Here is a 15,525-nt window from a genome sequence, read left to right as displayed (position 1 = left end):
ACATGTTTAATGTGAAATTTGCTAAAATGATTGATAACATTAAACGAAAGGTAGCAATAGTCCTTTATTTTTCACTTCTTATCTACAAAATTCTCCCTCCGTCTAAAAAAAAGATAAACTCTGGGTTTCCGTGTCCAACGTTTGACTGTCCGTCTTATATGAAATTTTTTTTATAATTAGTATTTTCATTGTTGTTAGATGATAAAACATGATTAATACTTTATGCGTGACTTGTCTTTTTAATTTTTTTTCATAATTTTTTTAAATAAGACGGACGGTTAAATGTTGGACACGGAAGCCTAGAGTTTGTCTTTTTTTTGAGACGGAGGGAGTATAATTGCTAAAGGGTCTATGCGTTTTGCTATTGTAGCAATAGTCCTTTATTTCACTTCGGATGACTCTATTTGGATCCGGATCAAATGCAGTAGTAGTATGGACTGTAACTTAAGCAGCTGTAGCTGCTACGTTGGATCTAAATCCAACGGTAAGGATTAGGCCGGTTGCTGTAGCAAAAGTACCACGACATAAAATATTGTTCAGGGTACTATAGCACGAGTACGGTAGCAGTTGATCTGTACTGTTGATCACAAAAATAAATAGCTGAAAATGGATGCAGTCCTAAGGTGCAGTCGCAATTACGACTGCACCGATCTCAATCCACTCTATATCGTATTCTGGCTTTGTACTATGTCATTGGAGAGGCAGGAGATGTGAAGTTGTGAACCATTCCAATTATATTCTACAAATATATCCTCCATAAAACAATAATCTGCTGACAATAGGAGGCAATTATTGGTCTAATCAGTAGTAGTACTGGTCAGATGCTGTATACTGCGATGATCATATCACAAAATAGTTTCGCATGACAGTATGGCACGAGTCGTCGAGAACGAGGTAGTACGGCGAAAACATGATGGCGCCACTGCCCACTGGTCGATGCCCGTACAAGAGCAAAGCCTTTTTTCACGTACGAGTATTAAACCTGCCATTGGGCCATTAAAACACGTCGACATCCGCCAGCTATGTAACGTGATGGGCGTGGCAAATCCGTGTTCCAAACGGGCGGATGTTGGCACCTGCTAGACATTCAATCTCAGGTCAGGTGGTCCTGAGAGACACGTGCATTACGGAGTACTACAAGGTTGCTACAGTGTTATTATTTTTTGGGTGCTAGTAGTGCCCCATTGGTACAAGAGCAATTATATTTCACTCAATTTCTCTTCTTCACGAAGAGAAGAGAGGCCGGTCCTGGAGGAGCTTCTAGCTGCAGTTTCTCTCGGAATTGCTGCAGTTCCTCTTATAATCAGAAGCTCCCTAAATAGTCTAGCTTTCAATGATTCTGAGAAGCTATATTTGTAAAATCCTGAAAATAACCTAAAAACCAGAAGTTGTGAAACCCAACTTTTCCAGATTATCAGGAGCTCAGCTGCTTATCCAGCTTCCCAACAGGCCCGCAGCGTCTCTGGGTGCGACTGCTATCTCAAACCAGAACGGGAAAATTTAGGCGCACGGCATAACATCACTGTGGTTACACATGGCATGGAGAATTTAGGCGCATGTACTACTAGTACTACTGTACTACTCCAGTACTATAAAAGAACCATAGGTCGAAGAAGGGAAACACACCACTTCTTCACGTACATCATCAGAGCAAAACAAAAGTTTCAGACTACCAACCTACTACTCCTGTATGGCTGTATGAGGGACATCAGAATTCAGACTCCCGTTGAGCCTGTATGGGTCACTCTTCCAACGAGTACAATTTGGTGGTTAGACACCAGTGGACTGTGGCATGGCATGGCGTCGCCTTGCCATCAGATTACAAGGCACGCTCAAGTTGGGAAGCAGAGCTGAACAGAATAGCAACGTGCACCGAACAAAGGAAGGCTGCAAGTCACCAGCAAAACAGCGTTTCTGGATTATGATTTCAGCTCAAGGCATCACGTTGCCATCGTATGGCCCTTCAACAAAGGAAGGCTGCAAGTCCTATTTAACTCCCGGCCAAGACAGCAATCCTTTATTTCTGCCACAAAAGCCTTTCATCCAATATTCCAGCATAGCCGAAGGATCTGCAAAACGCGGCCGCTAGTCCAGAGTCACTGTGCACCGTTGCGCTGTCTTTTGAAAGTCCGTGCTGCTGAACTCCCAGGTCCAGAATTATTACGTTGAGGATGGCGAGACTGATCAAATCTACCGACGGAGGTCCTCGATGACCGAATATGCCCTGAAGCTCCATCTGGATGATTAAAGGACTTCTGAAAATGAGGCGCATTAAGAGGTTTATCCGATAACAAAGACATGAGGAAACCGCCAGGTGGAATATAACCGACTCTACGACCCTGAGAGAATCTGCTTGATTCAGCTGAACTTTGGTTTGAACCCTGACTTGTAGCAACATCATCAGATGTAATCATAGCAGGCAAGCCATCGTATGATAGGATGCACGCAATAGCATACATAGTTGCTCCAAGATCAGGTGGGAGGACATCCTGTGGATGTTTGACCTGAGAAAAATAATTCCATTTTTTTTCAGAAATAATTGGACTATAAAGGTACTAAGAATGATGCAGAAAGCAGTATGATGATCTATTGATCCAGATCCATTATCTGATTGAGACAACTCAGAATGAACAACGGAAGGCAATGCAGTCTATCTACATGCCTTATAGATTTTTCATGTATGCTTATTATCCAGATTTCTGCACTGGAGAAAAATCAACACAATATATTTAAAGGAAAACTCGGGGGTCAGAGTGGGACAGTGGGAGTGTGCAGACTGAAATGTAAAACAAAAGTTTGCTAATATGCTGGCAACCATGCATGGCATCTTAGAAAACATTGGATGAAAGAGAGAATACAAAAGGAACAAGTTGTATTGCATTAATCAAGCTTAAATTAGATGATGCAAGATATAAAAATCTTACTTTGAAAAGAATAGCTGATGCTAGGCGCTCCCTAAGGCAGTATATTTGAGCAACATCAAGAGCTGTAGCATCAAACCGAAGCCATCGATCAATAACAACTGAAACAGAGTTATCAGGAGAAGACATTATCTCTTTATGTTGTCCCAAAGTGACTTTCTCAGTTTCATCCTCACTAGAATCCCCATCCTCTTCATCACTATCATCGTCCTCAGGTGGAGCAACAACCATTTCCGTAGCAAGAATAATTAAAGGATAGGACCCAACAACCGAAGAGTTTTTTATGTACATTCCACCATCGCCTCGAGTGATCTCATCATATATCACTAATGGGTTCCCAGAAGTCTTACGGAAAGACAAGTTAAAGTTGCAAGAATGTGGATGCAGTCGAACTTTGGCACCACTTGCTGTTTCAATGACTGCTCTTCTAGTATTTTTGCGAGGGGGAAGCAATCTCCCTACCATTGGATAAGCACCGGCCATAAGGACAGCACGAATGATACCTACAGAATTTAGAAGTCAGTTAAGTACAATAGAACAATTAAAACTTTGATGCAATAAAGCATAATTTGTTAGGAACTAAGGAAGATTGATGAAGTTCGGGTGACAACTGATTTTACTACATAATTTTACTAAGAATAAAAATAGAATCCAGCAAATACTCTAAAAATAATTTTACTACAAAGAAAAGGCAAGGACGATTTGCTCGTGAATTAGAAGTAAGAAGAAAATTAAAAAGATTGAACGGGGAAAGGATGGAAAACTCTACAATACAGTGAATGATATATGTAACTTAGTAGCTACTAACTTTAGAGTGATATATGTAACTTAGTAGCTACTTGTACTAACTTTAGATTGGTTCTCTTATTCATATACACTCTGTGCACTATGACCTTGTATGTTGTAAACCCTGCTGTGTATAGGCTTAAGGAACTGCTAATCCACAATACAACTAATAAACCCTGCTGTGCATAGGCTTAAGGAACTGCTAATCTACAATACAACTAATCAGGGGATGGACTATCCCCTACAATATATCCAAATGGGAACTAGTAATATAGGCGTGAACATATTGCAAGACTAATTCATAGAAACACAAGGTTTTTCTTTGTAACTAACCATGGAAAACTCTAGTTAGCTATCCTGAAAAGGAACACCCTTCTCACTGAGTATATTATATACTAGGGACTTAACTAATCAACTTACTTGCTGCTTACATAATACCATGTATCCCTCAACCATGCATATACTATAGTTAAGCAAAGCAAAGTGGAAACAAACAAAAGAAATCACATGAACAAAGAATATGTTTCAGAACTCAATTTTTTCTAGAAAAGTACCTGGATCTCTAGCATTTAAGCTGCATGCAGATGCATCTACAGGAACAAATCCTCTTTGGGCTAGTTCATTCTGAAGCTGTTTCCTCATGTTTGAAAGCATATTCATGGTGTTAGAAGACACAAAATACTTAGAACAAAATTGAGCTTCTTGGCCCCTATCTTTGGCACGTCTCCAACAGTCCATTGCTGCTACAACTGCAAGCTGATCACTGTATCCACCATACAATGAAGCAAGCTCAACTTTGGCTGCAGCAGCCCTTTTCCTCTCATCTGGAGCCATTGGAAGGAGGAAAGGATCTCTATAATCTGCTGCACATGCCAATGTCAACGCCGGATCTAGGCAATTCATTAATATACCAAACAAGAGCATCTTGCTTGTAGATGGATGGACCGGAAGGGAGCCCAACTTTTCCCCTAACTCTGTCAGTTGTTCATCTTGAGTCAAAGCACCAAGATCCTGAAGTACGGTGATAGCATTTCTTACAGTTTCTGGAATTGGAGGGTCCAAAGTTTTCCTTAAAAAGTCTGCAATTCTGCAGTTCGGATCAAGCAGTTTGACCTGCATAATACAGATTGAAACATTTAACAGCTATCAGTAAATAAATGTCATTCTTATTGCAGCGAACCATAATATTGCAGAAGTATTGATTTCAAGAGTTATTGGAGGAAACAAATCTACAAAGGTTAGCTAGGAATATACCTGTAAACATAGTTCCTCAATAGGCATCCTCTTTATTTCAGGGATTTGGTATTCCAGTAATGAGGCTGCTCGAAATCTAGAGTAGAGATGGTAGCACGTTCCTGGCTGACAACGACCCGCACGCCCTTGACGTTGTCTGGCATTAGCTTTTGAAACCCAGGAAGAATGAAGTGTTGAGACATTATTATATGGATCATAACTTTTCTCTTTCATTCTCCCACTATCTATGACAAATACGACGTCATCAATTGTCACAGCAGTCTCTGCTATGTTGGTTGAGAGAATTATTTTACGAGATCCTGCTGGTGGACGCTTGAAAACTTTTTTCTGCTCCGAAGATGGGATCATGGAATGGAGTGACAACACAAGAAACTTTGACGAATCCTGAAAGAAGGGAGAAGCAAGCAACCTTTCCCGTGTTTGATTTATATCTTCCCACCCAGGAAGAAACACCAAGATAGCTCCTTCATTGGAATCAACACAAATTTTTCTGAGCAACCGTTCTATTAGCACAGTATCGATGTGCTCAGGATTGATGGTTGCCAAGTATTTATTGAGCAGCTCATTCTCTTCAGTTAACTTTGCTGAACCACATTCCATATGTTTCTTAATAACTTCGCAAACCTCTTGCTGATTCCCTTGTTCTGCCCAACCTAATGCAGATTTTCCATCATGATCCCGTGTAGAACAATCCACCCCAAATGATAGAAGCATGCAAATGTCCCCAACCTGACCTTTTCCAGCAAGAACCATCAAAGGTGTCACACCAGTTTCTGAGTGCTGGTAATTGAAAATTTCTTGGTTCTGCTCAGCAGAAATAAGCTCAAGAAGAGGATCAAATTCATCATTATCCAAAGCTAGGTTAATGGCTTCATCCATTGAGCTTTTGTAATCATCTGTTAACAAACTGCTCTGTTTCAGATCATCTGTTGTAGGATCAAGATGATTATCGCCTACAGATTGCAAAATAGAAAGCACATCCTCCAAATAGAAAGTTTTGACCTGAGAAAAAAGAGCCAATGTTGCCATCAATTACTTCAATATCTTTCTTAACAAAATGTAAATTAGTGTGTTACTAACAGGATGGGTAAACCCTGGGACTTGAATAAATGGGCATCCACTGAAATAATTTGAGAACCGCTCAGCATCAATCGTTGCACTCATGAGTACCTGCTCATTAAACTAGTTAATACTCATGTAACGGAAAGCGGATACACTCAGAAGAAATTCTGTGCTTCAAATATGGAATGGAAATATGGATTCTGTGTTCCTTGGGGTATATGAACCTATTTTGTCTTGTGAACTTGAAAAAGGAACAAAATGTTCGTAGATGTAAAGCACCATGCCACGAGTGCAATTGCAAAATTTGTGCAAAATCATGATCATATGTGTACTGTGCAAAAATAACAACAGAGACAAACTAACAAAAGATGTGGACTAACTTTTGTCTTTTGCACAGTTATCTGGTAGAGGATTTTGTAAAGCCGTACCCTAATCTTTTGGATACATGATAGAGGATGCATGATTGTGTGTAGTTATTACTATAGAGCCTTAAACTAGAAGGAAAAATCTTCTTACCAAACGCAGATGAGGATACAACGGCAGCAAATCTCTACATAATTGTTTGGCAAAAGATCGTTAAAGCACTAAAAACACAATCTAAGCAACATGTGGACGAAACAGCTTTTAGCATAATACCTTAGAATAGCCAACATGAAATCTGAAAACCTGTCCCTTTCATGGATTTCATCCTAAAGAGAAAAGGAGAGTGCCAACTCATATTACCAATAAAATATATACTGGCAGTATATGCCATTGAAAATCAATTCAGTAAGGAAGTGCCTTGTATAAGGCTCCAGTTCTGAAGCACAATAATATATGAAGCTTTCCAAGATTAAAAAAAACATTGTATTTCACCAAAAGACAGTATGCTATTAGAAGCTCAATAACAAATAATCATAAATTTCCATTCCAGTTATTTTTGCAATAGAGTTATAAACTAAGTTGCACAATACCTCTTACATCTAATTGATGCATGACTTGCCCCAGTTCAACAATGACAACAATATTCAATGGACAATGCTAAGGGGTGCTAAGATAGTACTAAACAAATAACAAGATTTGAATAGGTAAGCACTGACATAACCATTTTGCAATTAATGCTCACCAAATGCTCTGCCCTCTCAGAATTACAAAGGAACAGTTGGTAAATGTTTTCTGCAATACGCTGTATCAAACTACAAAAGAAATGCAAGTACAGTTATAATATTAAAGAAATAATTTCACACTAGACGGGAAAATAATTTCTGGTTGTCATAGATCTACTTAGAGCATTAGAGTTAAGTTTCTGCAACAAGTCTAGTGTCATACAAACCCAGTGGTTGATTAAATATCTCCTTCCCCCCTTGTACAAAAAGCATCATATTTAACTACTTGTTGGTACTAATAGCATGGATGCAGTGTTGGTGCAAAATAAGGAGTGTAAAGTATGTGCAGTTCAGAATACAATAATTTGCAATCAAGCTATTTGAAAGTTCTAAGATTAAACATTACCACAATAATATGTGTTATCCCAGTAACTGCATCATCAAATGAGCGTTTCTGATTTTGTTCTTTTGAAATATTAGTTACCCTGCCTATCAATAGCCTCAAAAGAACACCATTTGTGCAGAACATGATTGATGAGTTCTTCCCTCCTTTTGACTCCAAGCGTATCTGCAATTGAAATAAACAGCGGAATAAGACAGAGGTACATATCCACATTATGTGCACAAGTGCAAACATGTCATAGATGACAAATATATGAACATTAAGGACGAAAATTGAAGTTAAGAACATAGTCCAAATTACAAACTTTCTCAACTTTGTCAAGCGAAATAACAAAACTGGTGTTTACTCGTTTCAAAATACAAGATACTGATACTGTTTCTTGAGTAAACTTTGTCAATTTCTACCAAGAAATTCTCAAACAATGCAAAGTTTGTTTGCACAAAATAACCAAGGCAAATTCATATCTACAAGTATTTTAGTGTTATCATAGACATGTCACTGTACGGATAAACTACACAATAAATTTACGGGCAAAGTTTCGTAAAAAAACATTCTTTTTCAAAAAAAAAAAAGATAACATTTTTTGGGTGTCATTTTCAAACAGATGAATAATAAGTACAATTTCAGTCCAGAAATGCATAATAGAAAATTCTAAAATTTGGCATACCTTATACCCAACTGTGTCACCCACAGACTCTCCTCTTTCCGCAGAGATTCTCTCAGCAACTGTGTACATGAGTCATTTGACTCTCAGCTGCTTAAACAAAAACAATAGCAATGAAAGAGAAGTCATTTGACAGAATTACCTGAGATAGCTGATATTCGCCTTGGTTGAGTGCATACAATCTTACATGATTCACCCTTACCCCACATATGATCCAAGATATATTGAGGAACCTAAAAAAAGAATGGTACGATGAGTGAGCCAGATAAGCAGAATATCATTCCAAGGAAATCATAATTTAAGAAAAAGAAAGGTGTCCACATCATTCCATGGGCACTAAAACAAGAAGTACATTTGACTATCGATTTTGTGAAATTTCTCACAAATCAGGATGTTTTAATACATATAACACGATAACAACAAACACAAAGTAAAATATCAAAATAGCAGAAAATAGGCATAGATTGGATCAATTAATCAACACAGAGTAACAGAATGAGAAGATACATCTGAATTTATTGCAGGAAATGTCACAGTGAAGTTAATTACATACAATAGTTGTTTCATGGTCAAAACAGAGCAAAACAAAAGTCAAAAGAACTGGCACCTGTGTTGTTTTACCACATCCTGTTTCTCCAGAAATAAGAACCACCTGACAGGGATGAAGGTCAAATTGTTATCAGGTCATGTTAAAGGAAATGTTCATTCTGGAAGTTGGCAAATGTCAAAGATAAGCATGGATCAAAATAAATAGCTAGGTTCAGGAAAGTGATAAGCATTTTCCTGAAGAGGCATCCACCCATTATTGGAAAGCAGTCAAGCCTACCAAGAATTGAAACTACTAAACAAGAAAATAATAGTAATTTCTTGATTTGTCTTGAAGTATTACAAGGTAATATATAGAATGTCTTGCTATTAGCCCCGCCACCAACAGAAAAGACAACCAGCACCACCTTTGATGTATGCATCAGGATGAAGCTCGAGTGAAGCAACTTTATTTCCATAAAAACACAAAGAACAATACCTGGTGATTCTCTAAAGTCGAAGAAATTGCATCCTTGTATGAGGAAATTGGAAGTTTAGATCTATCTTGGACAATCTGTATAAATGTACAACACTAAGTTCAATTAGATAAAACTATCCAATATAACATATATAAAAGTAGGAATTGGCTAAACTGAATGGCAAAAAGGACACCATATCAAGCCAGATTGCCAGAATATACAACCTTCCTCAACTGTTCGGATTTATTTACTTTCGATGCAAGCATCTCCACCTTCTTCAATATATCCGGTTTGCGCAATGCTGGCCTACAAAATGCACCATCTGGCTTCCACTGAATCTTTACAGCCTTATCACTAGAATTCCTGACAGTATGCCCATTTAGCTCCGCATCATCTGGGGGATAATGCATAAATAGATCTTGCAAAACATTTCTCGCTTCCACAGAAAATCCAAGATGGCTAGGTCCTTCTTCTGTTTCAAGGCCCTGGTTCTGTTTTCTTTTGTAAACAGATAGGCATCGTCGTTCCCCATTCCTATAGTTAATTAATAGATTTCAGAAAACATCAGATACACATAGTTTAATCCTACTAAGATAACAGTCGCTATGATGAATGAAGTTTAAAAGATGCTTATTACTCTTTACTAGAACCAGTGTACGGAATGCATCATTCCAGAGGTCAATTAGACTATCACTCACCCAGAACTTTTGGATATCATGCCCATTTTTCTACACATCTCATGTATCGCCGCTCGCTCTTGTTTCGATATGCCAGGTTCAAATTTGTACACTGCAAAGTAAAATTTTGTAGATACGTGACTTTTTCAGCTGACAGCATAACAGAGAAAACATGTGTGTTTCATTAAAAAGTAAAGAAAGAGACAAGTAGTGGAGGAATTGATATAGGAGCCTGTTTGGAATCCAGGAATTTCACAAGAATAACAGGAAAAGTTCCCCACATACCAAAAGAAACCTAAACATGCCATCTACCATGCAGGACCATAATGGGGCAGTAATGTGCTAAAACTCAGTCGAGGCAAACAACGCAAGGGAAGAAAAAACACCACAGCACAGCACATGCTATGACCTACTCCCTCCGTCCCAGAATATAGCTACCTTTCTAGTTTAAATTTGAATTAGAAAGGTAGATATATTTTGGGATGGAAGGAGTAGCAAGCAATGGCTCTGCAAGGGATGCACAAAAAATGTGAAAAGAAGATATACAAGAAAACATTGCCACCATCAGAGTGTGCAAGCATGTGTGCGGGTGGTCTTTTCATTGTTGTTGGGAGGAGGGAGGAGGGTTGTTATGAGAAGAGAACTAATAAAAGGGTGCTACTTTGAACTAACAGAATCCTAATAGTGTTTTGCTTGAGACTCCTCGTTGGGGTTTATGCAGGAGCTTAATTGCACCCACTAATATCAGCCCAAAGAGTTGATTCTCATGCATATTTACACAACAGTCTAGTGGCCACCTAGGATTACTGTTGCAAATCAATTCAAGTGCAATTGTCAGGTTAGATGCCATTGTAGTAAAACCTAAGAAATACTTTCTAGTCAGTCAACAGACCAACTTATCTAGCGACAAACTGACAATCATGAAAATACCATGTCACATATTGTGAGATACAATGGTCAAACATAAAGTAGACGGTATTCCTCTTCCCTTGTTACCAAACTCAGAATCAACTGTGAAGCTACAAACATTGGTGACGTTAGTGATCAGTACACTAGAAGGCCAGTAAAGTTAGTCAATCATACATTAGGAGGACTAATAAAAAATGCAACAGAGAAGAGAGAACACAAAATGGGCATGGCCGCGCGCATGGCCCAAACCATCGCCTCAAATTCACCAAAACCAAGCTCCCAAAGTATCGTATTCGTGCCACTATCCCCAACTCGCTCGAACACCGCGATGACAGATCACACCAGACACCATTGAATGGAATGGAGAAATTGGGCAAACGAATGAGAGCGAACCCTGGGCGTCGGAGGCTTGGAAGTCCTCGAGCACTTTCGAGACGCGCACCAGCGTCGCCTCCCGAACACCCCCTCCCCCGCCCCCGCCGCCGCTTCCTCCTCTGCCGCCTCCTCTGCCGGCACCGCCGCCTCTGCCACCGGTGCCGCCGGCGCCAGCCGCCGCGTCCTTGCCCTTCCGCCCTCTCCTCACCATCCTTCCTCCCTCCTCCTCCTCCTCGTCGTGGAGCGGGGGTGGCTTGGTTGCTACGACGTCGGGCGAGGCGGCGCGGCCGGCTCGGCTCCGGCCCTTCCCGCAAGCGGTCGCTTCGTTGCTTCCGCGCCGCCGCTGCGCTCTCCCGGAAAACCTAGGCCCAGATGGCGGTGGCTGCGCGCTGCGTGCGAGCGGGCGGCCCATGAAAACCAGGTTCAGACGGGCGGCCACGCCTGACGTGTGGGCCATGCCTGTCGGTGAGGAGGGGAGGCCGTAGTAGAAGCGAAGCCAAGCCTAGCCACGTGCCCACGTGCGAGCGCGCGACTAGGGCCGCGACCATGCGACGCCGTACTCGCGTGCACGGTGCACCGCCCAACAAATAGCAGCCTAAAACAATTGGAGGCACGGTGTCCTTACGAGCGGCTTATCCAATCAAATCCTCCAGGAGCCTGGGAGAATATTCGCACCGCATACGCTACATATGCCACCGGCGGCGAACTTCAAAAGCGGCGACAAGGACGTCGTCGGTTTAACTGAAATGAAACAAAAGATGCAGTAACTGAAAAGTTGGCACTCTTGGTTTCAAAAAGATATACAATTGCCTATGGATGAATCCTTTTCCTGTAATGGTTCGTTCATTCATTATTCAGTTTGGTAATTTACAAAGCTGGCCAGTATAACATACCCCGTACAACAATTTTTCATGCTAATGCAGTTAATAATACTCGCCGCCAAGAAACTTTCGCCGCTTGTCATTTACCGTGATCAGCTCACTTAAAACCGGAGCTTCAACTGCTCTCAAAGAGTGAAGTAAACCGGCGGCGGATGAACCACCTCCGTCTTCGACATCGACACATTCCCGGTGAGCACGCTCTCGGACATGGCCTCGTCGGCCTCAAAAGGCTGCACCTGCGCGATCCTTTCAGGGATCGCCTGGCCACCCTCCACACGAGCAAGAACCTCGTAGTGCGCCCTCAACTTCTTGGGCTTCGTCTTCCACTCCGGGAAGTTGGACCAGTTCACCTCTCCGTCAGCAATCCTCTTCTCCACCGCAAACCCCATCTTGACGTACGTTTGGGCAGAAGCTCGCGCCTTCAACAGCTTGAACGTCCCCTTCTCACCTGCCTTCTTTCCAAGAACCGAGGCCAGCAACTCCTCAAACCCCTGCAGGCTGCCATCTGACCCATTCAGTGACAGAAGGGGCCACAATCCAGCTGCGTGTGATCCATCACCATCATCGTCTGTAACAGCAGGGATTGCACGCGAGGAGAGCTCCACTTGGCCTGGGGCCAACCGTTTGAGCTTGAGCCTGTCATTGGGAGACATGGAAGGAGTCGAGGACAACGACGTCGGACCTTCGATGCGGAGGGAGAGCAGCGGCTTCTGGTTCGACCGGGCGGCGCCCCGTAGCGTTTGCGCAATGGATATCAAGCTTGACAACCGGCCCTTGTAAGTGGTGCGGTTGAGAGGGAGCGGTAATTCAAGTGGCAACCGGAGGCTCACAGCCTTGGCACCCTTCACTGTTACCACGGCACCATCTGATAGCACTACTTTCTTCAGCGTCCCTGCTTCCACATCATGCTGTAAAGAAAACAGTATTAGCATATTGTATTTAAAATACATAGTAAGAGAACAGTATTAGCATTTTGTATTTAAAATACATAGTAGATAAAGTAATTCACCCAGTAAAGCAATGTTAGGCATGTGTGTAACATAATGGTTAGATGAACCTTCCCATGGTTAAATACAGCAATGGCAACCAAATGACCAATCTTAAATGAACCCCAGGCCGCAGATGGTGTTAGCATTATGGCAAATGCGTAAAAGTCTATACCACCAACTTATGAGGCAACTATTAGAAATAACTATGCCTTGCAAAATAATGTCAAGTTTCTAAAGAGATAGGAATTATAAAACAACACATATTGTACACACTTCAAGGTCTTCTTCCTGCTCTGTCTCTGGGGGCTCTGGAATCATCGCGGTGATGTAGTTTTCAGAGGAGAATCTCCTCCTCTAAATCGTTTAGCAACAAAGTGCATAGAGGATGCTACTCTCTGGGCGGAAAGATTGAACTGTGCCGACAGGATAGTAGTAGAATCCTGGAAACAAATTCTATCTTCTCCCATCCGTTCAAATGTACCCTGACTTAATGTACTCGATCTCTCTTTAAATCAAAATTCAGGTGGAAAAGCTCCCCCCCCCCCCCCGTTGACCAGTCTAAAAAAAAACACATATTGTAAATATTCAGAGTTTAAGCCTAGCACAAAACAGTATTTACAGCTAACTAGGAATCACAGAACCTCCAGATGTGAGACATTCCATTGCTGTGAAAGGAGTAGGATATTCCATACAGATTTGCTCAACATTACTTCAGAGCAGAACGCGCAATGAAGAAGCTACTAATGTTGTAATGAAAAACCATTCTGGTGTAGAATCCACAATGAAGAATACTAACGCAGATTTGCAGAACACTGACTCTTGAACTCACCAGGACAAAAATCATCATATTCATTGCTGAATGAAATCTTACAATACATGAACACATAAGCTCAATTCAAATCATTCTTTTGTATACGTGAACAAAGTTGGTGTTCGTTATTCAAAGTCTGCAAGCACACAAATAGTTCAGACTTCAGAGCCTATTACGCCAGACGAAATGACGATGACGAATTATCAACGTAATCCAAAAATTCACTTCCATAATTTCATAGAACTAAATTGAATTGCAATCAGATGAGACGTCAGGTGGCTTAATTATAGCAGCAACTGAAACTTTGCCTTGTTATCAAGATGACATCAGAAACCTGAAGTTATGCTCTACAATCTCTATTTTCCCAACTGTTGACACATTTCACATTTGAGGTGTAGAACGATGTATTGTTAGCTTTGATACCTAATTCTACTTTGTATGTTTTTTTAAAAAAATTGCTGAAGGAAAATTCATCGTTTTTAAACACAAACAGTACTTTGAAATATAAACTGAATTGCCCATCTTCCCTAATATTAGTTTTTGGGTTGAACTGGTTGGTGCATGCAACTTAATAACAACAAAATCATTCCGATGAAAATATCCTTTTAACCATAAGCACGAGAAGAAAAAAAAATTCTCTTACCGGCAAGGCGAGCCTAACGTCGTCGCCGTCCTGGATCCAGAGCTCCATGGGCCCGGCGAGCTGGAACGGTGGCAGGGTCGGGTCGAAGGCTCGCTTCCCGCTCTTGCCACGCCGGATCTCGGCGAGCGCCGTGTCGTCGGCGTCGGCCTGGGACCGGAAGATGGGCAGGTCGACGAAGTCCCATCGGTTGACGTCCTCGAGCAGGCGCACCGGCACCACCTTCCTCCCGACCTCGATGTCGAACTCGTACGCCACCGCCTGCCCCACGAGCGCGTCGCGCACGTCGAACCCGGACACCTTGAGCTCCTCCGACTGGAACCCCAGCCCCTTCACGATCGCCTCCCTCAGGTCCTGCACCGATCGATCCGCCACACGCGCGCATCGTTACATTAACATATCAGAATCGTTCCGCGACAAGGACGAATCGGCCAATCGGGCGTTGGAAGAGGAGAAATTTCTTCGTGTAACTCACCGAGATGGCCTTGGGGACGGGAGGCTTGGCCGCCGCCGACGACGACGCCTGCCTCACGAGGCCAGGCGACGACCCGACCGCTAGGAGAAGAGCGAGCGGCAGCGCGAGGATTCGCCACCGAGCTCGAGCGGCCATTGCTGCCTCCCTCCGATTCAACCAGCGAAATTTTCTCCTGCGAGAGGAGGAAGAACACCGCGGCGGAAGCGGAGAGATTGAAAAAGAGGGAAATTCATTTTATTGGTCCAAATAAAGTTTTTCTTGAGAGGATGACCCGTGGGCCCCCGTGTCCGTGGGCCCCACCTAGAGCTACGTGGAACTCTCTAGAGCGCGGCCACGTGGGTTCGTTTCGAGTAAACGAGGGGAAAACGTGTATCGAACCAATCAAGGGCGAGCAAACGATTGCGTGGACGCGGGGCCCGGGCGGTTGCAGCAGCGGCTTCTCCGTCGGTTTGCGAACAGACCCAGATAATTTAACCGCCAAAAAAACGACCCGATAAAGCGATAAGCCGGCCGCTTGAAGGATTTCTTAGAATTCAGAAAATTCTTTTTTTACGTCCAAAAGAAATCATAAAAGTTTAAAACTCGTCAC

The 15,525-nt window shown here is 42.1% G+C and overlaps 2 protein-coding genes across 2 annotated transcripts; both read right to left on the bottom strand.

Annotated features, from left to right (window-relative positions):
• Nucleotides 1–1,480: 1,480 nt before the first annotated feature.
• Nucleotides 1,481–11,746, bottom strand: LOC4325502 (DExH-box ATP-dependent RNA helicase DExH6). The gene is made up of 15 exons (XM_015756470.3): nucleotides 11,159–11,746; nucleotides 9,878–9,968; nucleotides 9,404–9,713; nucleotides 9,200–9,274; nucleotides 8,783–8,827; nucleotides 8,318–8,408; nucleotides 8,179–8,237; nucleotides 7,515–7,676; nucleotides 6,660–6,712; nucleotides 6,540–6,573; nucleotides 6,042–6,131; nucleotides 4,962–5,963; nucleotides 4,262–4,820; nucleotides 2,925–3,424; nucleotides 1,481–2,504 (listed from the first exon to the last, which is right to left on the bottom strand). The coding sequence occupies exons 1-15, from the start codon at nucleotides 11,595–11,597 to the stop codon at nucleotides 2,097–2,099; spliced, it is 3,918 nt and encodes a 1,305-aa protein (XP_015611956.1). The 5' UTR covers nucleotides 11,598–11,746; the 3' UTR covers nucleotides 1,481–2,096.
• A 218-nt stretch (nucleotides 11,747–11,964) lies between these two features.
• LOC4325501 (protein TUNICAMYCIN INDUCED 1) lies at nucleotides 11,965–15,150 on the bottom strand. The gene is made up of 3 exons (XM_015756483.3): nucleotides 14,937–15,150; nucleotides 14,465–14,815; nucleotides 11,965–12,929 (listed from the first exon to the last, which is right to left on the bottom strand). Exons 1-3 carry the CDS (start codon nucleotides 15,069–15,071, stop codon nucleotides 12,147–12,149), a joined length of 1,269 nt encoding a protein of 422 aa, XP_015611969.1. The 5' UTR covers nucleotides 15,072–15,150; the 3' UTR covers nucleotides 11,965–12,146.
• Between the last annotated feature and the right edge of the window lie 375 nt (nucleotides 15,151–15,525).

Source organism: Oryza sativa, chromosome 1, assembly GCF_034140825.1.
Source record: "Oryza sativa Japonica Group chromosome 1, ASM3414082v1".
Lineage (NCBI taxonomy): Eukaryota > Viridiplantae > Streptophyta > Magnoliopsida > Poales > Poaceae > Oryza > Oryza sativa.
The sequence above is the reverse complement of the archived record's forward strand: the minus strand, read 5'-3'. Positions and strand labels throughout refer to the sequence as shown.